Consider the following 24,854-nt stretch of genomic DNA (forward strand, 5'->3'; position numbering starts at 1 on the left):
TTTTTTTCCTCCAATGCACCTGAAAAGGGTTGATGTACGTTAACCCTTGAAATGTGCTTTCACTTTCTTGTGTATGACTGTGAATTTAAGTCAGCTTCCAGGGGTGTTTAACATCTGTGTGTTTTGTTGGAAATTGTAAGGAAGGTCAAAGTGTCATACCTTCTCAAGATGAAATGATTTTTTTTAAATGTTATCCATACCCTGTAGTGACGCGGCAATGTACAAGTACAGAAGCAAGTCATATGACTGAGTTGTTGATGACCTTATTGCTTTTGTAGTACCAGCATACTGCATGTACTGTAATCTGTGTCATATCTTGAAACTGCAATACTGGTTTATATACACTTCCCCGGGTTTAGCGTATCATGGGTCTTTTATTTTTGCTTGGTTGATAGCTTACGGTACCTGACATGGAAGACTCTTCTGATCTCCGAAGTGTGTGACCGTGTGCTTGATTTACCCCCATGATTGCATGGAACTTCCATCTCATATTGCTCAAATGAACAGCAAACCTGCTTTCAAAAAAACAAAGACATAAAGCAACACCTCACGACACAATGCCTCTCCCCTATTCGACCTAGATCGTTTGTGTGTATGCATTGATATGTACTGTAGGCTACGTTTGCCTTTTTACACTTGATGTAGTTCTGTCCTTGAGCCGTTGTCGTCTATTAAATGTTCTGTATTGTCATGTTTCACATTTTGTATGGACCCCAGGAAGTGTAGCTGCTGCTTTGACAACAGCTATTGGGGATCCTAATAAAAATACCAAAAAGTTCACTGATTATTGATTGCATTCAAATGTAATCCCAATTAAACAAAAACATTTAGCAAAATTTGAAACACCTATTACCATCTAGTGGTCTTCAATGCAAGGAACACTGGCATTCATTGCAGATGATAGTATTTTTAGTGTATGAGATACTGTATAGGACTCAACATGAGCCTTCCACCTTCCATATACATTCGTAGACCATCTGCAGTCTGCTGATCTTGCCTGATCCACACTAGGAAGGAAAATATGATTTATTCTTGACCTTGGTTTGTTTTGCTGGAATACATTACCTGAACACACATTTCAAGAGGAAATGTAAAACCAGACTCTAGACTGGTACCTGTAACAGGTCAGACTATGCACAGCTCGACTGCGAGACAGACTGAATGACTATGTTATCCTTACGTGTTATACTCATTCAGTTGTTACAAAGTGAATCCATGCGGAGCTGACCTGCAATTACAGAGCAATCAGTGGAGGGTTAGGTTCCATGGCCACACCCGGCTCTAACAGTGCTGGAGAAGGAAGGCCCTCACTCACAAGGGCCTGCTTTGACACGGCATGCACTTGGAAGGGTTCCACAGCAAACTATTAGCTAAGGAAATACCATCAGAGGTTTACAAGCATCAAATAATGATAGGAAGCAGTTAAGGTTTATTACTGGTGTGTGTGTGTGTGTGTGTGTGTTTTATAAGAGAACATGTACGTCAATGGACATGCACTGTCTGGTCCATTTTATCGGATAAAAAGAAAAAAAACTGAACATGGATAATCATGTCTTCTATCAAATTAGTGAACGAGGCTTCGTGACCCAAGTTGATGGGAACAGGATGAGGTAATGCAGCAATACGATTTCTTTTCCCAGAGATCCACCCCTCACCTGCCAATGGACTAACAAATAACAATCCCTACCAAGAGAGGGCTTCTTTTCCCCATAAGTGCTGCGAGTGAGTCATGTCTGTAAGGCAAGGCATACTGGAAATACAAGATAGATAGTGTTCTGTCCATGACTGACGGGACAGTCGTTCGTTCAGTTCCATATTCTTCAGATAAAAGGCTGAGTTCTCCCTGACGTGACAACTGATGCGAACGGACAAGAGTCTACCGCTGGCCTTCAATATTTACTGTAATGCTGTTTTAACAGGGCTTTTGACCTTGCAAAGACGTGCAAAGCAGATGTACTGGAACAGAGAGCACAGAGATGCCAAATTGATCTGAACAGTTGAATGAAGCATGGAGAAATATCTCACAATATTCCCTAGGAAGCAATCACTTCTCTAGCTTTTGATAGCCACAATTCAGATTGATTTCCAAGGATGTGAAAAGTCAGCAAGTACATTTCTTGCAAAAAAAAAAAAAAAAAGTGAATAATTGGTTACTCTTTTCATGAACCCTCCATAATGCTGTTATAAAGTGGACATTGCAGATATCTTTAAGAGATGCATATCAGTTTATATGAGAAAATAAAAATGTGGTTCCTCAAGCATTCGCTCTCCCTGCAAAGGCTGGGAGTCTGGGACACTGACTTACAAGCTTCGCTTTGAAAAGGGCCCTGAATGCAAGATTTGTGTGTGAGCGACTTCAACATGTTGCAATGCCTGTCGAGCTTTAAATGAGTTGGAAACACAGTCATCAATAATAGCAGTATTTTTAAAAGGGTCAAATCTACTGCGGTATATTCCAAGAAGTCCTCTCACAGCATCGAGGTGCATTCCAAAAATCACTCACTGGCTTGTTTTAAAATTGGTTTGACAAAAGCGAAACGATACGAAGCACGTGTTTCAAATTTTAGCACGTCAGGATTTACCGGTGAGAACTAGCTCCACATAAAAACTGATAGTTGATCAGGGTCATCGAAGGGAAATAAATGTGTTAGCGATGATGAAAGCCAGATGAATGTCTTGGAAATGTCTTGCGAGAAGTCAGAAAGAATTGTTGTTTTGACATTGAACCAAAGTGTGAGCAGCTGGAGTACTACAGTGTCAAAAGTTTCATGTTTCCAGCGTGTACATCAGACATTTTGACACTCGTAAACTCGTGTATGCCTGTTTCTTGTACAGTACCAACAGTCTACCTAAACTATACACAGTGTCTTTAGCAGACACAGTCTAGTACACTATTCATTAGTTTGTGTGTACAAGGGAGCATTTTTCCTAACTCTTACCTTTTGTGTAGCAGAGAACGAACAATGTTTCCCCTGGTTTCTGTGGTCCCATATCTCAAGATTTTGGTTACTGTCCAAGAGACGTATCACAGCACACACACTTCAGATACTGGAAACAAACAGTGTGTCACAAGCAGGAAGTTCCCCAAAACCAGTCATACCTCAACCCAATGGCTAAGGATATCTCAAAACACACACCAAAGCCCTGCACAGAGGATGACCGCTTATGTTAAAATGATATGAATAAAGATTTATTTGATCATATGAACAGGTGGATCATTTTTTTTCATTTTATTTAACAATCTATGACAATCTCACATTTTTTCTAGCATATTCCAAGAATGGACAATGGGGGGGGGGGTCTTTTTTTTATTATTGCTGAATGTGAAATGAAATACACTTTCACTGACCGAAAATAAAATGTCTGCTGCTTTTTTACCATGCACGCATCTAACCTTGACCACAAGCACATGCAGAGGAGAGGTGTTCAAATATTTCAAGCGGGGAGGGAAGAAAAATAAAAACAGGATGAATCTGGCAGCACTTCTATCGGGTGAGGAGGGGGCAAGATGGGGGGGGGGGGGGAAATATCACATTTAAACTAACTAAAAGAAGCACTGTCTACTTTTGCATTTTTAAAACATACAAAATTAGACCCAGACTGTGAAAAAGCAGAAGGAGAGAAAATCCATAGGGGGGGGGGATGAGACAGAAAACCATTGTCTATGTGTCTATGTCACTCTGCCTTCATCATACAGCAGTTACACGTTCTGTTTCAAATCCTACTTGTCAGTTTGGTTGTCATCTAGATTAACCTGATGATTTGTCCTGGTACAGTCATTTGAGTTTTTTTGGTTGTATTTCAAAATGTATATGACCAGTTCTGCAAGATTATCAACTGTTTTCTGTCACTACAATTCAAATGCATTGCCAAAACAAGCTCCTGCAATATTTTTTGGAGTGGAGGACAGAAGTTTGAACAAACAATTTGTTAACTTTTAGTGACATACTTCTTAACAGGCACCAAATCACTATCCTTATCCACAAGACTGAGCAGCACTCGACGTTAGTGTATGAGACCCTTTAAAGTGGTTAGTCATTCCTGTAGACTTGCGTGTTGTCTGCTTGGTCTCGACACAGTGAGATAAGAATTCAAGAACCCCCCCAAAAAAATCTATGAACATGAATCTGTGAATGAGGAAAATGGACAATTTGAGCAAAATGGCTGCATAACTGCATGAAATATAATCATGATGTAAACATGTATTCATATCATGTTGCTGCTTCTTCTTCTTCTACACTATAGGCATTACATAGGTTTCACACAACACACTACAGTCACCTCTTACAAAATGATGTCGTCAAACAGAGCAAAGATGGAAAGTTTGCATATTTTGGCATTTTATGACCCTCCAAAGTTTCACAGCTATTTATCTTGTATTGGTGTAGTGTGTTCTGTTCTGTTCAACCCTCTGCTTTACTTTTCTCTAGATGGGTGTGCTCAGAGGAATAGCAAGTTGGGTGTGACCTTAATGTCCTTGGGGAGACCTTAGTCCTAGGTAGGTCTGATGGTGGGGGGGGGGGGGGCAGAGGGGTGGGTGGAAGTCCTGAGACGCTGTGCGGCCCTTTACTCTGGCCACGGGGACACAATGGACAGGTGAGGAAGAGGAGGGACAAGGAGGGGCCCATTAGACAAGCATGGGGGTCATTGGAGAAAGTGTCTTTGTATTGAGCCACTATCACTGATGGAAGACTAACTGCTACTGTACACTGACAAGTGGCATTTCTTCTTCAGAATCACAGATAGGCCAGGACGTTGGAGGCTTACCTTGTTGGGACAAGGAGGGGGCCATTAGACAAGCCTTACCCTGTTGGGACAAGGAGGGGGCCATTAGACAAGCCTTACCCTGTTGGGACAAGGAGGGGGCCATTAGACAAGCCTTACCCTGTTGGGACAAGGAGGGGGCCATTAGACAAGCCTTACCCCATTGGGACAAAGTGGGGGCCATTAGACAAGCCTTACCCTGTTGGGACAAGGAGGGGGCCATTAGACAAGCCTTACCCTGTTGGGACAAGGAGGGGCCCATTAGACAAGCCTTACCCTGTTGGGACAAGGAGGGGGCCATTAGACAAGCCTTACCCTGATGGGACAAAGTGGGGGCCATTAGACAATCGTTACCCTGTTGGGACAAGGCGGGGGCCATTAGACAAGCCTTACCCTGTTGAGACAAAGAGGGGGCCATGAAGTAAAACCTTACCCTGTTGGGACAAGGATGGGTGGGGTGGGGTAGGTTAGGTGAGGCAGCTGTAAACACACATCAAGCAACAACATGCAGAACTCTCTACCCAACAGAACTCTCTACCCAACAGAACTCTCTACCCAACAGAACTCTCTACCCAACAGAAGCACAACCCAGGCTGGGCCTCACTGTGCATCAGCAGCTTTCCTCTACTGATTCAGCTTGCTTTAGTGCCCAATAGAGCAATGAGTTGGTACAACACACACACGCCCACACACTCCTTCACTCAGAGAGCAAAAAGGACCTGCATTGTATTTATCAGATTTTCTATTGGACGCCAAAAATGGTAAACCCTATAGGCAAATTATATTAATGTAAACATACACCTTATGATTAAGTGGTTTATATTGCATGATGTGGAAGGGGAGGAGTAATGTTCAAATGGGGCTAGACTCCCAGAAAGAAAAAAAAGCCAAAAGAGAAAACAAAAGAGGAAGTGTATAAAAAAATGATGTCCATATAAGAAAAGGCTACAAAAACCTCCACTGGCCCTCTGGCATCGGCACACAGCCAAAACCTCCACTGGCCCTCTGGCATCGGCACACAGCAAAAAAAATTCTCCACTGGCCCTCTGGCATCGGCACACAGCAAAAAAAATCTCCACTGGCCCTCTGGCATCGGCACACAGCAAAAAAAATACTCCACTGGCCCTCTGGCATCGGCACACAGCAAAAAAATTCTCCACTGGCCCTCTGGCATCGGCACACAGCAAAAAAATTCTCCACTGGCCCTCTGGCATCAGCACACAGCAAAAAAAATTCTCCACTGGCCCTCTGGCATCGGCACACAGCAAAAACATTCTCCACTGGCCCTCTGGCATCGGCACACAGCAAAAAAATTCTCCACTGGCCCTCTGGCATCGGCACACAGCAAAAAAATTCTCCACTGGCCCTCTGGCATCGGCACACAGCAAAAAATTCTCCACTGGCCCTCTGGCATCGGCACACAGCAAAAAATTCTCCACTGGCCCTCTGGCATCGGCACACAGCAAAAACATTCTCCACTGGCCCTCTGGCATCGGCACACAGCAAAAAATTCTCCACTGGCCCTCTGGCATCGGCACACAGCAAAAACCTCCACTGGCCCTCTGGCATCGGCATACAGCAAAAGGCACCACAATATTACTCTATTTTTAAGTAGTGAAAAAATTGGCACGTGTTTTTATGCTGTAAATCAAAATGTACATATAAATAGAGTTTTCCCTATAAAAAAGTCTTTGCTGTTAACTAGTAGACAACTTTTGCTAAAATGAAAATAAATATTTCATTTGTTTAGAATATCTGTCAGTTATATAAAATAAAAATATTTCTTATAGGTGCAGGTTTATAGTATATAGATTTTTTGTTGGTAGGTCGACTTCTTTCTTTAGTGGGGCGCATTGTCCGGTTTGGACCGCGAGTGCGTCTGTCTGGTCTGTACGTTCCCGCGTGCACCGTGCCGCCCCGTAGAGTGCGACTGAGAAGTCCGACTGTCGGCTGGCCTGTAGATGGTGGAGGGCTCCGCGTTCATATTCTGCATACTGAGGAAGGGCGTGCTCTCGCCCTCTTCCTCCTCCGACTCGCTGTCCGTCAGGCAGCTGCGAGAGCCGTAGTCCCGTGATGCCTCGTATCCTCGCGGCGCTACGTGGCCGTTCAGCCTGGACCTCCGCACGCGCCGACCCCCACCACCACCGCTGCCAGACCCAGTTCTCTTTGGTTGCTCTCGGGAGGACAGGTACTCCTGCGTGGTCTCGTAGTCTTCTTCCTCAGCCAGCCGGTAGGGGCTGGAGGGCAGGCTGCCCGTGCTGTCGTTCAGGTAGGTGCGGCGCTGCTGCCGGTAGGGCTCCTGGCGCTGGACGTCGTGCAGGGGCACCTGGTAGCGCCGCAGCAGAGGCTGGTCATCTTCCAGAGGGTAGCGGGTGTGGGCGGCTGGCGGCAGGGACATGGCCTGGCTGGTGTTGGGGGAGGTGATCTGGAAGATAGGCACCTGCGGGGGCAGTGAGTAATGGAAGTCCACTGGAGAGAGGCGGGCCGGCGTCGTCAGGGCTGACACATACCTGTGGTGAGGGTGAAGATGGGAGTGGGGAGGAGAAGGGCGGGGAGAGGAGAGAGAGGACCAGGCCAAACAGCAGCAGCTGAGTTAGATGTCATGTCTAACAGAGTGACGTGGGACAGGGACCCACCATCTACAAACAGCAGTAAGAGACGTTGTTGAGTTATTGAGAAGAGGTTTGTCAGTTGTGTGTGGATGGTGTTTGTGACATCCTTGTTTGTCTGTTCATTCAGTCAGCTATATCTTTGTTATGTTAATAAATGTGTTCCATCTTATCGGATAATGTGACATTTAGCCAGTGTTGGGGAAGGTACTCTAGTTAACCAAGCTACCAATTACTTCACACTAGAATAAGTTATGATACACTACAGCTACCCTTAAGAAACATATAGTTTACTTAACTAAATCAAATCAAATGTTGTCACATAAGCTGAATACAACATGTGTAGTAGACCTTACGGTGAAATGCTTACTTACAAGCCCTTAACCAACAATGCAGTTCAAGAAATAGAGTTAAGAAAATATTTTGTAAATAAACTAAAGTAAAAGAAAATGATAAAAAAATTTGAAAGTAACAAGAAATGTACATAACAATAACAAGGCTATATACAGGGGGTTAATGTGGGGGGGTCAATGTGGGGGGGGTACAGATTAGTCGACATCATTTGTAAAGGGACTATGCATAGATAACAAACAGCGAGTAGCAGCAGTGTGAAAACAAAGGGGGGGGGGGGGGGGTCAATACTTCGAGTTACTTTGAAAAAAGTAGTTCACTGCATCCAAACTACTTTGTGAAAAATGATCGGACGTCAATCTAAAATGTCATATACTACAAATTGCAAGACAGACTAGCCTACATGTAGTTCAATACTCCCCAACACTGCCTCTACCTAGGAAAAACATCAGTGTGTGTTGCGCTGAGTTTTGAGGTGCTTTAATGTTTAGATTGTACAATGTGTTGATATATCCCATTAAACTAGTGTCCCTCTCCCCCAGTACAGTCCCTCTTACTTCATATGTTCTATGGCACTGGGGAAAAAACACAGTACACACTTTAGGAAGAAGCATCTGAAAGAGCCAATGGCAAATCTAAAATAAATGTAATCCCTCTTCCACTGTAATCCTGTTGGAAAGATTAGCATTGCGATGCTGCCTGGCATTGTTCAGTCAAACATTAATTATAGCCTACTGTAGCTATTGGATGAGCACACTCTCACCAACTTAAAACACTCTAAAACTAAAATCTTAACATCGTAATTGAAACAAATGAGTGGTCATTGGTTTCCAGCTGAAATGAGTAAATAGAAACCGACGTTCTGTAAACTTCTCTAAAACCTCGAAACGATGAAGATGTGTCCCTACAAAAACACCGGTGCTCGATCTCTAGGCATACAGCAACCCAGGGCGGAGGTCACAGTAGAGTTGACAACCACAGCCTCACCAGAGACCTGCTAGCTAGAGGTCCACCCCAGAGATCAGATCTGTTGTTCTGCCCTCCGTGTCTTAATGAAGCCCTTATGGTATTCAGCCTCCTGTTTTGCTGCCATACAGAGTTAGGGGAGTACCGTACAGAACAGCGGGCTTGACACAGCAGATTCTTCACAAGAAATACAGCTGCCTGTGGGATCTCTCCTGTCGACCGGCTTTGACACGCAAAACACTTTTCACCTTAATCCAACTGGATGTAACTTCATTTTTATATACCTACAATATCCTTTATCAGAACAAGACACAAGAACAGTAGCAATTTTGAGACCTGTCTGTCCTACAGTAGGCCTATCATGTCTGCCTATGATATAGTATTTGCCATTGACACTTTCAAAGTGCCCTCACTGGCCTCTAGGGGCTGATAGAGAGCCAGCTGTAAAACGAGGCCTCCTATGGCGGGCACTAGAAAATGCCCCGGTGCCATAACCACAGAGATGGGCCGTGTTCCCTTCCCTTCCCACCTGTCGCTGTGTGGCGAGTCCCCCAGCGAGTCGAACGAGTCTCCGTACTGCAGGCCCGGCCGGTGGGGCACAGTAAAGCCACAGTGTGCGGCACGCCTGGCCCGGGCCTCCATGCACGCAGGACTGTTGCATTTACTGGTCCCCACGGAGGACGACATCATGCCCGGCGAGTCCGAGAGGACACTGTCAGTCCGCTCCAGGCTCCACGTCCGCTCTTCGTGTCTGAGACAAGAGAGGACCAAAACATAGGGTTGAACCGGAGAATAGTCCGGTGTGCACGTCTGTGCGCCTGTGTGAATAGTTTTCCTGTATGAATAGTTTCCCTGTGTGAATAGTTTCCCTGTATGAATAGTTTCCCTGTGTGAATAGTTTCCCTGTGTGAATAGTTTCCCTGTATGAATAGTTTCCCTGTATGAATAGTTTCCCTGTATGAATAGTTTTCCTGTGTGAATAGTTTCCCTGTGTGAATAGTTTCCCTGTGTGAATAGTTTCCCTGTGTGCGCGAATGTGCATGTCAAAACATTTAGCTGCGGATGTTGAGTGACGGGTTACCTGTGAGTGGATGAACGGGCATGGGTGTAGGAGTTGTGAGATCTGGAAGACGCGTGGCTGCCAGGGAAAGAAGCCACTGTTCCATGCCGTATGACACGCTCCGTTGCAGGAACATTCTTTGAGATGTACTAAAAACACAGAGGAAAAAGGGTTTGGAGAGATGGCATGAAATCGTGTAACTCTACGCACATTACTACCACAAAGACTGTCTTGACAGATGTGAGGCGCTGTTGATTGACCACGTGGGCGTGTTCTGGAAGGAGAGGCTTAGTTACTGAAGGCAATTAACCTGTGACATCCCTACCCTTCAAGAGAGTACACATGGTCCACTATAGGAAAGTACAATTTCAGATCCCATGGTACAAAAACTCCACAAACTAACATTTAAATCAAAAATCAACTTACCCATCCATCAAAAACCAGTAACAGATCAGTCAGTAAAATAGTCAATGAATGTGTGACTCACATCTACCATGGGTATCTCCTCGGGGCCTGGTCCTGGGTGATTGGGTCCATTCGCTAGGTTCCGGTTGGGGTGATCCGCACACATGTTCTGCCGCAGGTGATTGTGCATCTTCTTCCTCTGTTTCCTGTGGAAGAGAATACCCCCTGTCACTCACATAGACTGTTATCTCCGCTCCAGGGCTATGCCGGGGGGGGCTATCTAATGCAACTAAACCCATTGTATACTGCCCTGGGCTGACTTACTTGGTTTTGCAGTAGGCCACCACACACACAATTCCCACCACCAACAGAGCCACGCAGATCCCCGTGATTGTCAGGACTCTTTTCTGATAGAGCTCCTCCGCCTCTGTGGACACAGACACAGACACAGGCACACAGGCACGCAAAGTACAAGGGGGGGAAAAAAGAACAAAACAACATCAGCCCCTTGAAGTGGAAGGTGTTAACACCATGTGTATCCCATCACACCATATCCTGATCCTGATCCCACACCCCTGCTCCTGTCTCCACAGGTTCTATACTCCCACACTAACCAATACAGCAGATGCTGCTCTCCCTCTGTACATGTATCAAAGCAGTAGACATACCGTGCGACTGTTGTGAACGTTCAGAAACATGAGCTAGCTGACAGTCCAACTCCAGCCCCTTATTATAATGGCTAAATGGACAAAAGCCAGTTAAAGCTAGTAAATATGAATTGTTATTACAAGGAATAATTGTCGTTTCAACATCCTTTACCAAACAAGAAGCCTGGGGTATTTGGTAGAAATGTAGTTGAAATGTTTCACATTTAGACGGCTGACATTAACTGGGAATTTGTATAGCATTCTCTAGAAAATGTAGATGATTGACATTCAATTGACATGAAATGTATTTTAATTACTGTAGCATATATGTGTTGCGCAAATGCAGTGTGAATTGTTGGGCTGGGTTTACTGTAATTCATGTCACTGTTCTGGATCACTGTTCTAGAGGCATCGCTCTAATGGAGGTCTGCTCAAAACAGGTTGAAAACAGAAAAGCTGTCCCAAATCTGCTGCTCTGATTTTTAAGAGTGCCTCATTCATCCAAGAGATCGCGTCTGACTGAAAACCCATCAGATCAACATAGCTAGACAGAGGCCGCTCATCCTCTCACTGCCCGCTCTGCTAGACCATTTTACACAGAGGCACTCAAACAAGCAGAATCGCAGGCAAGGGGAACCCTGCAGGCTTTGAACATGCTCTACATTCAATGCTATAAATATAACACAAATGAACGCAAAAAAAAATACTATTTTTGAAACTATTGTTATTGAATGTCGTTTTACTTGTCTTTTTTTTATGATCAACTAAAAATAAACTAAAAACACATTTTCAACCACTTTCCTTTCCCGCAGAAATGTTCCTGTGAGGAGAGGAGGACGTGGCTTAACCAGGGGAGAGTGGAGGGAAAGAGGGAGCAGGCCAGGGGGAAATACTGATGGTAGTAGTGGGCCTATGATAAATAATGTAATAAAAATGAATTGTATTTGTGCAGCTCCACCCATCGGAGGTTGCCTGTCTCTCACCCAGTCCCTTCATTCACCGGCAGCCTGTCGCTGCAACTCTGTTTTCTGCCACTATAAATAAATCACCAAGGCTTGTATTTATTTATAGTGGAAAAGAGCAATAGGTCAACCATATTGGTTGTTATCTAGTGATAAAGAATTTTCAACAGTGAGAAGAAACATTTTTTTTTAACAGCGAGGTCTCATAAGAAAATATAGAACTCCAGCATCACAGGCAATTTCTCGGGAAAGGAGGTACTGAAAGAACAGACTATTTCTGTACGCTCTAAATTAGGTATGACATGCTCATACCACAGTAACTTCATTCAAAAGAGTTCAGTCACACAAAGCATTCTACTTGTACAGACAATTCTGGACCAGAGTAAAGAAATGGATGGGTGCAGGTAGAACAGAGCTGGTTGACTTGCAAAACTCTATAGTGAGGTTTCAAATGAGAGGAGATTAGAGGTTAGAGGTGAAGTATTGAGGGAAGGAGGAGAATGACACAGTTAAGATGAGCAGCATGGATGTTGGGGGGGGGGGGGGGGGGGGGTAGTCAACTGTAAACCTGGCATAGCATGCTAACAGGGGGCAGAGGTAGAGGGGAGAACATGAAAGAAAATCCGGAAGGCTTTGGTTGATAGAGGAGAACAGGGGTGTCCTATTTGCAGCACTCATCCTGAGCTCCTGTCTGTGTCTCAGTGATGTGGCGAGGGATTCTGGTGTCGGCTAATGCAAGTTGGAACATGGTACAGTTCCTGCTTTATAATAGGTGGATCATTAGAACACGTACCATCACTATCAATTAAAAGTACAGTACGGGAAGTACTGAACAGTGTGTGCGTGTGTAAGAGAGAATGAAAGCGAGCGAGAGAGATGGAGGGAGAGTGTGAAAGCGAGAGAGAGGGAGGTATATCTGTTTGTGTGTGTATATGTGTGTGTGTTTCTGTTCCTAAGGAGTGCTGAGGGGTTATACAACTCTTCTAGAGTAATGTAATTCAATTCACACTAGTGTTAACACTAGTCTGGGTGTGTGCCAACAGAATCACATGAAACTACGCACTCGCACTGTTTATTCTGTCGTAAACAGCGGGCTTGCGGACAGCCACGGAGGCTTACGCAGATAAGTCTGAAGTCATCAACCCTGGAGAGAAGATTCCAGAGGGAGTCAAGACTCTGGTAGGACACCACTTCTCCCTGAGTGGAGGATGGATGGAGGGGGAATCTAGTCTACTCCATAAGGGAGGATCCATGAATCAAGCAGGCGTCCATATTGATTTCTACCTGCTCTACAGGTCTATAGTCCCTTAAAACCAGTTCATCAAGAAGAACTGCTACATGCTCTCCTGTCTGATTGTTGACATGGTCGAATGTACTGTGCATGTGGTGATGAGGGCTGCAGATTTGGACACCCGTGGTAATGTTAGAGGGAGATTCGGCTCCACGGGGCAGCCCAGTGAGTTACGGTTATGGTTGATTGACAGATTGATTAACCAATCAATGGGACCATTTACTTTAGAGTCCAGAGGGAATGGAAGCAATGTCAAACAGAACGGAAGGAGATCAAATACACAGCTCTAGTCAAGCTGGGAATTAAAATGAAGGATTGTTCCATACCCATAAATTCAATCCCAAGATGCTCTGCCATTGCAGAAAGTTGACAGTTGGGAAAACAACAACAACAACAACAAAAAGAAGAAGAAAGAAAAAAAAGAAACCAGTTTAGGAGAGACGCCTTCCAACATAGATAAACAACAGATATATCCAGTATGTGCACTGAGCAACAGGACTGACGGGACAGTCTGAGACATGGATGGTGAGTCAACAGTTACAGTGGCGGGATGGAGCTGGACAACATCAAGATAAGACGACCAAAACATCCAAACAAGCGCCACACACACAGACACAAGACAACAACAAGCAGTTAGTCAATCTAGACAATGGCATGCAAAACCAGACATCCACTGCCAGAATGGCTACATGGGATCTCTGGGCCAACCGTTAAGGGTAGATTAAGACACAGCGCACTACTTAGCTAATGAAACATTATATTACCGCTACAAATGGGCCTCTAGTACAAGAACATAGTTTTAAAAGTATAGATTAGACGTCCAGTTAGTAGATTAGAATTTATCGTCCAGACTATAAGGGATGTTAGACGTTACACAGTCCAATGTTACTATTCCATTCAGCACAGGCAACTCCATTCAGGGAGGATTTGATAGGACGTAACATGTTAACAGAAAAACCTTACCTGTTTGCAATTGGAATACAACATCCGATCAATTCACTCCGTATTCTTGCATTATAGCCGTGTGCTGGTGAGGGAGGGGCTGACCGCTAGCCAATAAGGGCATGTACTGTAGGAGATGCGGAACCTGCGACTGCACTCACAGAGGGATACATGTCTATGTGAAGACAGAGTCCGTCTCAGCAATCAGTCTCTCAACCTCATCTAAGGACCAGCACCTTGATACTATTGACTAAGTGAAGGTGATGCTTCACCTCGTCCGCACAAAAAAAAAAGTGACCCAGTCAGATTGAGGGGGGGGGGGGGGGGGATTATATTGCATGGGAAATCAAGGCCATGGGGAGAAGTGGAGAAGGGCTGCCTGCACCATTCAAGCTTCTGAGCCCATACAGTACATATGAGCGCTCACTCACGCTACACAGGTCGCAGCAAATCCCTGCTGTTGTCATGACAACATGCTCTTGGGTAAGCCCCGGCCCGGCTGAGGGGGTCCAGCTTTCTGTACAGGAGTCAACGAGATCTCTGGGGCTGGGGAGACACCCTGATCGGAGAAGGGAAGGGAACTCATACGTGGTATGGATGAGGTTTGGGAAGTGAGTGTGGAGGGGTGGAGAGGATTCTGTCTGCTTCTATATAGTTCTGTTTTGGCCTCAAAACTAACTTCACAGCATGATAAGGATTACATTGCTAGCCCAGAAATGCTGAAGAGGCTGATTGTATGACAGTGGCTCTACAGTCTCCTCCAATATTCTACACTGTTTAGGGTAATCACACGAGTATCGATACAGTCTTTCGAAATGGGAGAATCCTATTCTAGCAGGTCAAGTTAACCATTTGGAAAATGTAGCCAACAAGCAAATTCTTAGGTTACGAGATGCATTTCTTCTCTGGCTGACTAGTAAAGTAAGTAAATTTCGGATGTACACGGTTTTGATACAGTGCTGTCACTGGAGTAGTCCTGACCTCGATTGTCTGTGTGCACACTTGGAACACGTTTCGAGGAAATTGGTGCCCAGAAATGACCTCTCCAGTGTGCTTTCTGAATTCAATGACATGTCAGATCTCGCACTGGGAGAGGGTGAAGAAAAGGTTGAGATCAACCCCTTCCTTTTCACTCATTCACTTTATTATTAAGTGGAGCCTTAAGCTTGTTCCCCATGCTACTCTTGTATACACGCAAAGTCCTCTCTCAAAAGGGATCACGCATGGCTGGGAACTTCTTTGGGAAATTTCTACGGATCCGATTAAGATAAACCATTTATGTACTAATGAATTAATTACATCCGTGGTTGGTGCCGACGTCAATGAAATATTTGGTCCGGTCTGATGTCTTTACAGTATTTTAAAATTGTGGATATCTTAATGGAAGAGGTTTGAAAGCGTCACCCACACATCCTTTCTTAGGTCATCTCAGCATGTTATTCGAGGAAAAAAAGGCTTTGCTCGGTTGACTAGAGTTGTCAGTGAATACACTTCTTGAAAAGGAGAGGCAATTGTGTTAAATCTCAGTTCCACTAAGGTTAAACATAACATTACAGTAAGATAGATGTAGCTGTAGAGTGAGAGGGCTCCCACACACTGCCTTCTGCTCTGGGCTAGCACCTCAGTACAATTGAATACAGTACCAGGCTGTAATGCATGGACTCTGGTAAAGTTCTGTAAGGTGCTGATATGACATACGGTATACGTTTCGCAACTGAACAGTGTACACGAGTAGACTGTCTCTTTAGCTAACATTCCACTCCTTTTCATTGCCAAAGAGACTGGCCTTTTTGGGCAATCTCAACGTTCAATAGATGGGTTAGCTGAAAACATCCCGAAAACAACGCGCACGCTTCAAAATGGGTGAGTTGTCGTGATTCAGGATGGCCAGAAAGCTAGCAACAATGACAATAAACTACCACGTGGGGGAAATCGTAAGCGACTTGTTTCAGCTAGTTTCATCTTGTTCTTGATACCATGTCTTGTTTTGAGGCGTTTTGACTTATTTTATTCACTCGCTAGCTAACCAACAACTGTATCGATGTATTTGAGAGACAACAAGTGGTCATTGTGCACATATATGTATGTTTTCAATAAACATTGGAGACTAAATATAGTTGACATGTTGTCAACATTCTAATCCGACCCACCCAGTTTTACCCCATAGTGGCGCACGCGTCGGTTTTGTTGCAAAAACAACCAACCCATCTAAATGCACTTGGATTTACGGCAGTTGCTCATTGGCTGTTGGAAAAAAAAACACCATTCATTTTAGAAACACTTGATGAGGGCTGTGTTTCGTGTAGGCTTACCCTGGCGTGACATTTTGATAACCGTGTAAATCTCTCTAGGACAAGGTGACTTATCAATATATTCACCTGCATTTACCCCCCTCTTTTAGCAAAGGTGTCAGCTAGAGATGACCTGCAGAAACTTGCAGGGATTTGTAGTCTTGCATTATGTCTACATTGATGCTAATTAGCATTTTCAAATCTGAGAGTAAATAGAGCCGAATATATTGCTAAAAGTCACCTTGTCTGAGAGAGATTTACACGGTTATCAAAACGTTACGCCAGAGTGAGCCTACACAAAACACAGACCTTATTTGAAGCGTTTCTAAAAATTTCCTACGGGAAAAATGAATGGTGAGAAAAACGACTAGAACCATTTCCCTGTTTGACCGCTAGGTTTAATGGGTATTATGACACCTCCATTGTGGGGCTCTGTGATGCTTACAGATATGCACTGCAGACGACTACAATATTGCAATACTATAAATAATTTGCCATGACATGACACTGGAAACAGGCCCAATGTTTAATCATATACTGTGTACTTTGTAATTGCATATCGTAAATTTCCCCTTTTGTTCATGCGAAACTAGAGAACCCTACGTGACATTTGAAGAGCTACAAGTAAGCAGACACAGATTTATGTTTTGTTAATGTAAATCTCTTTTGGATACATAAACTGCCCTTTAAAAAAAAAGTACTCACGGATAAATACTAGTTAACAACATCGGAGTCATGTTGAACTGCAAACACTGGGAAACATAGCAAAATTGAGTTGGGGCAGAAAGGCATGATCCACATAGTGTGCTGACATACATCAGAGCCAATAGCTTCGAGGCATGACCTGCCGAGCTCAAGTTCTCCACCTGCCTCTCTCTAATCTGGGTGTAATTGTGAGGTTGATGGACATGCTTGCGGGGGTTGCCAACGTGGAGTGCCGGTACAGAGTTTAAGTCTGTAGCCCCGGGCCACTAGTTCCTGCCACTGTAATTACAGGGCAGGAACTCAGAGCTGAGGAGGACCTCTGTGAGAGCAGGCAGCCAGGGTCTGTTGTTTTACTGTGTGGATGGCATTCTGCTGCTGCTAAAGCTTTGGACTTGTTCATACAATAACAGTGACGAGTATTGCAGGTAAAGCTAAGAGTGTGTGTGTGTGTGTGTGTGTGTGTGTGGGGGGGGTCAGGGAAAACGACTGAGAATGGCATTCTCCATACATGACCTGATCCATGATGTGACTAGTAAAAGGCAGGTGTCGTCATTGTAAACTGCCTGTGCATTTTATACCTACCAGCATGTTCTGTATAAAGTGATGCAATGCCCACATGCTTACTTTGCTTATTCTATTCCCATGGGATTTAGAGATGATACATGGACGGATAGTCTTAACAATGACAAATTGACAAAAGATACGAAGAAATATGAATAAATGACCAGTTAACGTCGTCAGGCAATTTGCATTACAATTAGCAATGTCCGTAGGCTAGATCAGGTGTCATCAGTCTAATGCTTAACAGCCATGTCACCTAACATTCATGTTGGATAACCCGCGCAATATAACATTTTTTATTTATTTTTTAAATCAGGGTCTTTCCGTCCGTGGATCAGCACCAACATTGTCACAAACGACTGTTTGATTCGATATCATACAAGCGCCATTGTCATGTCGTTAGGGAGGGTTTGATGTTGTATCATGTGTTTTTCCATTCGACTGCGCTGGCGTGCAGTCAACTAGTAGTAGGGGTTTCAAATAGCTGGAGGTACACTCAGCAATCCAACTCAGCTCGGGTTCATTCCAGCAGAGCACATGCAATTACTGTACATGTCAAGGACATTCAGTACCAAGTCACACGCAGACGTCCAGTGTATGCGTCGCTATGCTAATTCTCTCTAATGCAGTAATTTGTTCTAAAATTAGAACATCAACAAATTACCGGTGTTGGTCTGAGGGGAGCGTCGCCACGGGACAAGGTAGTTGAATTTGATGAGTCAACAGACACAGATGGTAGAATAACAACTATGAAGGGCAACACAACACGGCGCCCCATGCCACATGTCAACGTGCAGGACAGACAAGACAGGACAGACAAGACAGGACAGACAAGACAGGACTGACAGAAGAGGAAATGGACATACGGTAGAAACTGGCCATAACGTAGTTTTGACAGCGGTCGCCAGTAAAGTCATTCGGACACCTGATGGAAGGAAACAAAACCACAAAAAGAGAGGGAGGAAGGGAGGAGGGAGTGAAAGAGAGAGAGCACGGGTGGGGGGGGGGGTATCGAGAGGAGAGGATATGCACAAGAGACAGGGAGGAGGTGAAGGGAGAACGAGAGAGAGAGAGAGAGAGCGAGAGAGAGAGACAAAGAGAGAAGCAGAAAAACACCGAATTAGAACCACAGCAACACCACGGACAGTAGAAGCAGAGTGATCCCACTGGTGACACCATTGTGCCGCACACCACCCACGGCTTTGGTTGACCTGAGAGGGAGGAGGAGGAGATGGTGGAGAAGGAAGGAGGAGGACTATAGAGGTAACCCAGTGACAACCGTGGCTCTGTTCTCAGCTGTGGGTGTCATGTGAACATACTTTTGTAAGGATTGGGCATGCGCAATCGTAACGGCTCAGTCTGCAAGCACCGCGGGCCGAAGTATCCATCCGGACATCTGGGGGGAGGAGGAGAGGTACAACGTCATATTGAAAACACAGCAGTGAACTCTGTATACACGTTACTGGTGAAGACCTTGATAGAGGTTATATTACAACATGCAATATTATGGTGGGGCAGAAACGTTCTTCTACCTGCGTCCCTGCTTTCAGTGTGCTAGACATTACAAAAACATTGCTAGGTTTTTGGTTTACTTGCTTAGTAAATTAATTGGGTTAGCAATCGGTGTCGCTCAACAAGGGTGGAATGTCTCCTGCTGAACAGAAGGCGGTTGACCAGGACGTCCTTGTTCAATGGTTCTCTCTAGCATCCTAGTTTAGCTGGATCTTTGAACAATCAATAGTGTCATGAGTTCAAACAAATGAACACTTGCGGGAACATTTCCACACCGCCAGCTCTTAGCAAACAAACTGCAGCAGTAGTACCCAACCGCATCTGTTGGTAAATAACCAGGAACTCGGAAGCATCGAAATAGAAAAATTGAGATTGAGGCATATAGCTGGATCGAACAACGGACACTGTAGCACATGGACTCAATCGCAACATTAGACAACTCTTGAAGTGCTGAAAACATCCGGATTCTGGAGTTAACCATCACTTTAATAACAAAACTGTGCCTCTGCATTGGATGGCACTTTATAAAACAACCAGAGTAAAACATGGCTAGGCAGAGTGAGTAGGAGGGTACACTGTTCAAAATACAGAAGCATTCCATTTTGTCCCTCCCAGTCTCTCTTCCACTCCCTCTCTCTGAATAGATCAAATGTTGCAGATATTATGGCACATATTTTGAACTTTATTAAGAAAAACGTCTTTTTTTTTTAAAATGCAGGAGTCTCCCGGCCTCCGCACTCCATCTTATAGCAACTGCATATATTGGCCATGACATTCGTTGCAATTTCTACCTGTCTGGTTCGGAGGAGTGCATTTCATTTGGTCAAGACAGTTGACTCACAGAGTTACAGTGTCACGACTCATGTTGGAAAGCTCCGTTGCGTTTGCTCTTGAACCACCACAACCATATTTATGGGGACACCTGTCCACTTAATCAAAACGCTGCAGCGGCCCCTCTCACCATCATTCTATTCTTCTTCTTCTTCTTTTGTCTCCTCTGCCTCCCTCTCCCTCGCTCTCATCAAATCAGGATGTGCAGTTCATTGAGCGGTGCCAGCATTTCACACTCTCTCTCCACCAACGGGACCGCCAATCCAGCAGAGGCAATTCCTCATGATTTATGAGATTTATAAAATGCCTCCCAGGAGTATTATGCTATTCCATGCCAAATTACTCATGCTGAGTGATATGTTAACCTGGGGAACACACAACAAAGGCTTCTGGAGAAATGACAAAGAACAATGCTCTGTCACTGTAAAAATCAGCAAAATGTTGAAATCTGGCCTCATAAAAGAACTCACTGATAGAGCACATATTGAAACAAATCAATATCGGTTTGAGTGTTTAAACAGGATTAAATATCTTTTGTCAACATAAACCAAGAAAACCCATACACCTAGCCGACTAGCATTTAGGCAAAACAAACCCCTTAGACAAAAGGCACAGTATTGAACCCAAAGGCAGTTAGCAGTCAGCCATCTGATGAGTGTTCTCCTTAGCGAGTCCCTTATCCTTCATGAAGACTAATGGCCTGTTGAGTGTCCCATGTACAGTACCTCCAACCTATAGTGCAGAGCATAACAGAGCTTGTGTACTCCATCCTGATTCATGCCGTTCACTGTTCATGTCTGTCTTTCTGTCCCCGACTTGCAGGAATCCTTATCGAGCAGACATTGCTGATGTGGCTGATATTGTGTATTATGAAATCCGGCGCTACATGTCAGGGAAATAATTACCTTCAGGGTCATTCGTTAAACTTTTCCTTCACTCTAAAAAGAACTTTATACTTCAAAGTGAAGGGCATAAAAATAGGGCCAGCTGTCGGCTGGACTTGTTCAGATGGTGAGTAATACTGGCTGAAGCCTGGCCTATATTGAATGAGATGGCTTTGGGGGCAACAATTCCCTGTAGGCCTCCCCTGCATTATTCAACTTTTCTGGACCCGTGCCTCGACCGTGAGTGAGTTAGCTGCAGCAATTGAATTATTGCTCCCTCCAATTTGTACACAGCTTATTGAATGGCTGTTGCAGCCACGCAGCACTGCTTGCCGAAGTGTTCCTGGGGCCAGCTGAACACACACAATGGCTGGCCAGTGGACCTCCACACCATTCTTCACCGTAGACCAACGTGGAAGCATATGTGCTATTTACATAAACGGACCAAAGCTCACTATAATAGGATGTGATAACGTAATTATAGAGCTGTAGAACACAACAGCCCCCCCCCCCCACCTCTTTCCCTGGCACAGGCTGTGATATCGACGCAAACTGTTACTATGCAGGATGACCGCGTCGTAAACACTCACTCGTTCCGAGACTGCTGCAAAGACGACACCCAGTGTACAAAAAGGCATGTACTCCGTGTACATTCTTGCATATGCTGTTATACTACAGCTTCTGCCCACCTACACAGGTCAAAGGCAAATCAACACGCTAGCATATAGCTAGTACATCCGGTACACACGCGAATCAGAATCTGATCCCTAGAAAAAAGGTAAATCAGCTCACCGTGGCCACATTCACAATCAAGAGAAAAACATTTCTCTTCCAAAAACAAAAAATGTCCTTAGCGCACTTGATTTAAAACCAATGTTATACATCTGACCTTCTTTTCAAAAGGTCTTGTGATGTAAGCAACGATCCTATTTAGCTCGCTAGAGGCCTCCGACTGGTGTAAATATTTGTTCCTTACACTACCAGTGAATCATGACATTTATAAAAGGCCTTTTCATATGCGAGGCTCCCGCACGCTAAACGTGGGCTGAGAACGACGAGCAGACCACAATCTAGCCTCCTTATCAGCAACCAAAGTATACATGAAAGAGACACAAACCCTTACAATAGACATCTGCACATACTGGCAATGCCGTCCTGTAATCCTCAGCTATGCCGGGCCTCCTGTAAGAGAGAGGGGGCTGGAAGGTGTGCTAAGAGGAAGATGGATGGGGGGGGATAGAGTGAGATTACAACCATACGAAGGGGATAGAGAAAAGGGCTCTGCTATGCTGGAGAAGAGGGTTAGAAATCACTTGACATGACCGGAGTCTTGATCCTGCAATTGATCTGTCATTACAAGAGCAAAAGGAGACAGCGGCTGAAAAACTAAAGACAAGTGTCCAAGTAGAGTTCAAAATATCCTCAAAATGTTGCACGGGGACGAAGCCAGAAATAGCGGCGAGGACTCACTTGCAGGAGAGCTGATTGATACCATGTATAAAGTAACAGTCGCCGCCGTTCACGCAGTAATCCTTCTCGGTGTCGTTGCATCTTCTGGCGTGGCCAGAGCCTGGCGATAGTGTGGTGGTTACTGTCGAGGAAGAAAGAGCGACATGTTAGCAACACAGACATAAGAGTACTATAGGCAGTTAGAGCTCTGTTACTGGAGTAGAGTACAATGTATATTCTGTCACTTAAATAATACTTGAATCTAAGACGGCTCCATTCGGGGGACTTAGGTAGAAGAGTAGAAACACAGTACGGAACATGCTACAATATACACTAACATGTCAAAAGGTTTTAAGGGGTTTTCTTTATTTTTACTATTTTCTACATTGTAGAATAATATTGTAGACATCAAAACTATGGAATAACACATGGAATCATGCAGTAACCAAAAAAAGGTGTTAAACAAATAAAATGAAAATATATTTTACATTTTAGATTCTTCAAAATAGCCACCCTTTGCCTTGATGACAGCTTTGCACAGTCTTGGCATTCTCTTAACCGGCTTCATGAGGAATGCTTTTCCAACAGTCTTGAAAGAGTTCCCACATATGCTGAGCACTTGTTGGCTGCTTTTTCTTCACTCTGGGGTCCAACTCATCCCAAACCATCTCAGTTGGGTTGAGGTTGGGTGATTGTGGAGGCCAGGTCATCTGATGCAGCACTCCATCACTCTCAATCTTGGTCAAATAGCCCTTACACTGGAGGTCTGGAGGTCTGTTTTGGGTCATTGTTCTGTTGAAAAACAAATGATAGTCCCACTAAGCGCAAACCAGATGGGATGGTGTATCGCTGCAGAATGCTGTGGTAGCCATGCTGGTTAAGTGTGCAATGAATTATAAATAAATCACAGACAGTGCCACCAGCAAAGCACCCCCACACCTCCTCCTCCATGCTTCACTGTGGGAACCACAGATGCAGAGATCATCTGTTCACCTACTCTGTGTATCACAAAAGCACAGTGGTTGGAACCAAAAATCTCAAATTTGGATTCACAGATTTCCACCGGTCTAATGTCCATTGTGTTTCTTGGCCCAAGCAAGTCTCTTCTTATTGGTGTCCTTTAGTAGTGGTTTCTTTGCAGCAATTCGACCATGAAGGCCTGATTCACAGTCTCCTCTGAACAGTTGATGTTGAGATGTGTCTGTTACTTGAACTCTGTGAAGCATTTATTTGGGCTGTAATCTGAGGTGCAGTTAACTAATGAACTTGTCCTCTGCAGCAGAGGTAACTCTGGGTCTTCCTTTCCTAGGGCGGTCCTCATGAGAGCCAGTTTCATCATAGTACTTGATAGTTTTTGCAACTGCACTTGAAGAAACTTTCAAAGTTCTTGACATTTTCCAGATTGACTGACCTTCATGTCTTAAAGTTATGGACTGTTTTTTCTCTTTGCTTATTTGAGCTGTTCTTGCCATAATATGGACTTGGTCTTCTACCAAATAGGACTATCTTCTTGGCTCAAACACATTAAGAAGGAAATAAATTCCACAAATGTACTTTTAACAAATCACACCTGTTAATTGAAATGCATTCCAGGTGACTACCTCATGAACCTGGTTGAGAGAATGCCAAGAGCATGTAAAGCCATCATCAAGGAAAAGGGTGGCTACTTTGAATAATCTCAAATATAAAATACAATTTGATTTGTTTAACACTTTTTTGGTTACTGCATGATTCTATACGTGTTATTTCATAGTGTTGATGCCTTCACTATTATTCTGCAATGTAGAAAATAGTAAATAAAGAAAGAAAAACCCTTGAATGAGTAGCTGTGTCCAAACTTTTGGCTGGTACTGTATACTTGTAATGTATGCAATGTAGGCAGCGCATAGAGACAGGTCCAGGAACTTTCCACTCCAGATGGCGTTTCTGAACAGGTCAACCAGTTGCTCTTTTGTGAGTGATTTTATACACAATACAAGACAAACACTCACTTCTCATTCAATCACTCATCCTCCACATAAAACGGTCACATCTTTCCTTCCAAGAATCGCATTGTGTCTCTTCAGTAGTGTTGACACTGACTCAAGACGCTCTATGTGCAAAGATAAATATTTCCTCCTGAAGAGCGTAGGAGTCCCTGTTTATCCCTTGATTCAGATCTTTGGAATGAAATGGCCTAAATGTCATGCCGACTAATCCTCCACTGTTATGTAAATAGTGCTAAGAGGTTTTGGGATGAGGCCTGAGGAGTGGCAGGACTGGGCAAGGAGAAGAGGGAGGACTCCTCTGTCAAACATTAGGATGTAGCCTCTACACTGGCTAGATTTCAACCCGTACCTTGCTGGGGTGTGACAACATGTTTGTGTTTGCCAAATTGGAGGTTGAATGACAAATACATACTCGTGAATGTGTAGCCTACTTTCCGTACATACAGTGTTGTTATGATATGGGGGGCAAGGTTAGTGTTCAGACATAGACAAACATGCCATCTAGGTTACACGTCCACACTCCATCCCCCCAGAGGGCAGCAGCAACCATGTCCTGGGTGCTGAGCCTGGTTGATAAGCACATCAGGTGATCGTCAGTCAGCGTCCCAGCTGGCAAGTCGTGAGGCTGCTGGTTTA

The 24,854-nt window shown here is 44.3% G+C and overlaps 1 protein-coding gene across 4 annotated transcripts in view; it reads right to left on the reverse strand.

Annotated features, from left to right (window-relative positions):
- Positions 1 to 3,174: 3,174 nt before the first annotated feature.
- The window catches only part of LOC106602814 (pro-neuregulin-2, membrane-bound isoform), a 164,466-nt gene continuing 142,786 nt past the window's right edge, over positions 3,175 to 24,854 (reverse strand). For 2 of the 4 annotated variants that reach the window (XM_045716902.2, XM_045716904.2), the window contains exons 4-11: positions 22,252 to 22,372; positions 18,421 to 18,479; positions 13,382 to 13,405; positions 10,480 to 10,582; positions 10,238 to 10,361; positions 9,772 to 9,899; positions 9,220 to 9,441; positions 3,175 to 7,274 (exon numbers count right to left, since the gene is read on the reverse strand). In XM_045716902.2, the coding sequence (XP_045572858.1) occupies positions 6,605 to 7,274; positions 9,220 to 9,441; positions 9,772 to 9,899; positions 10,238 to 10,361; positions 10,480 to 10,582; positions 13,382 to 13,405; positions 18,421 to 18,479; positions 22,252 to 22,372 (1,451 nt within the window). In that variant the 3' untranslated portion in view covers positions 3,175 to 6,604. Of the gene's footprint in view, positions 7,275 to 9,219; positions 9,442 to 9,771; positions 9,900 to 10,237; positions 10,362 to 10,479; positions 10,583 to 13,381; positions 13,406 to 18,420; positions 18,480 to 18,873; positions 18,951 to 22,251; positions 22,373 to 24,854 lie in introns of all 4 variants that reach the window. The other 2 variants (XR_014392144.1, XM_045716903.2) reach the window with 2 other exon arrangements.

This window comes from Salmo salar, chromosome 04 (genome assembly GCF_965601325.2).
Source record: "Salmo salar chromosome 04, fSalSal1, whole genome shotgun sequence".
Taxonomy (NCBI): Eukaryota; Metazoa; Chordata; class Actinopteri; order Salmoniformes; family Salmonidae; genus Salmo; species Salmo salar.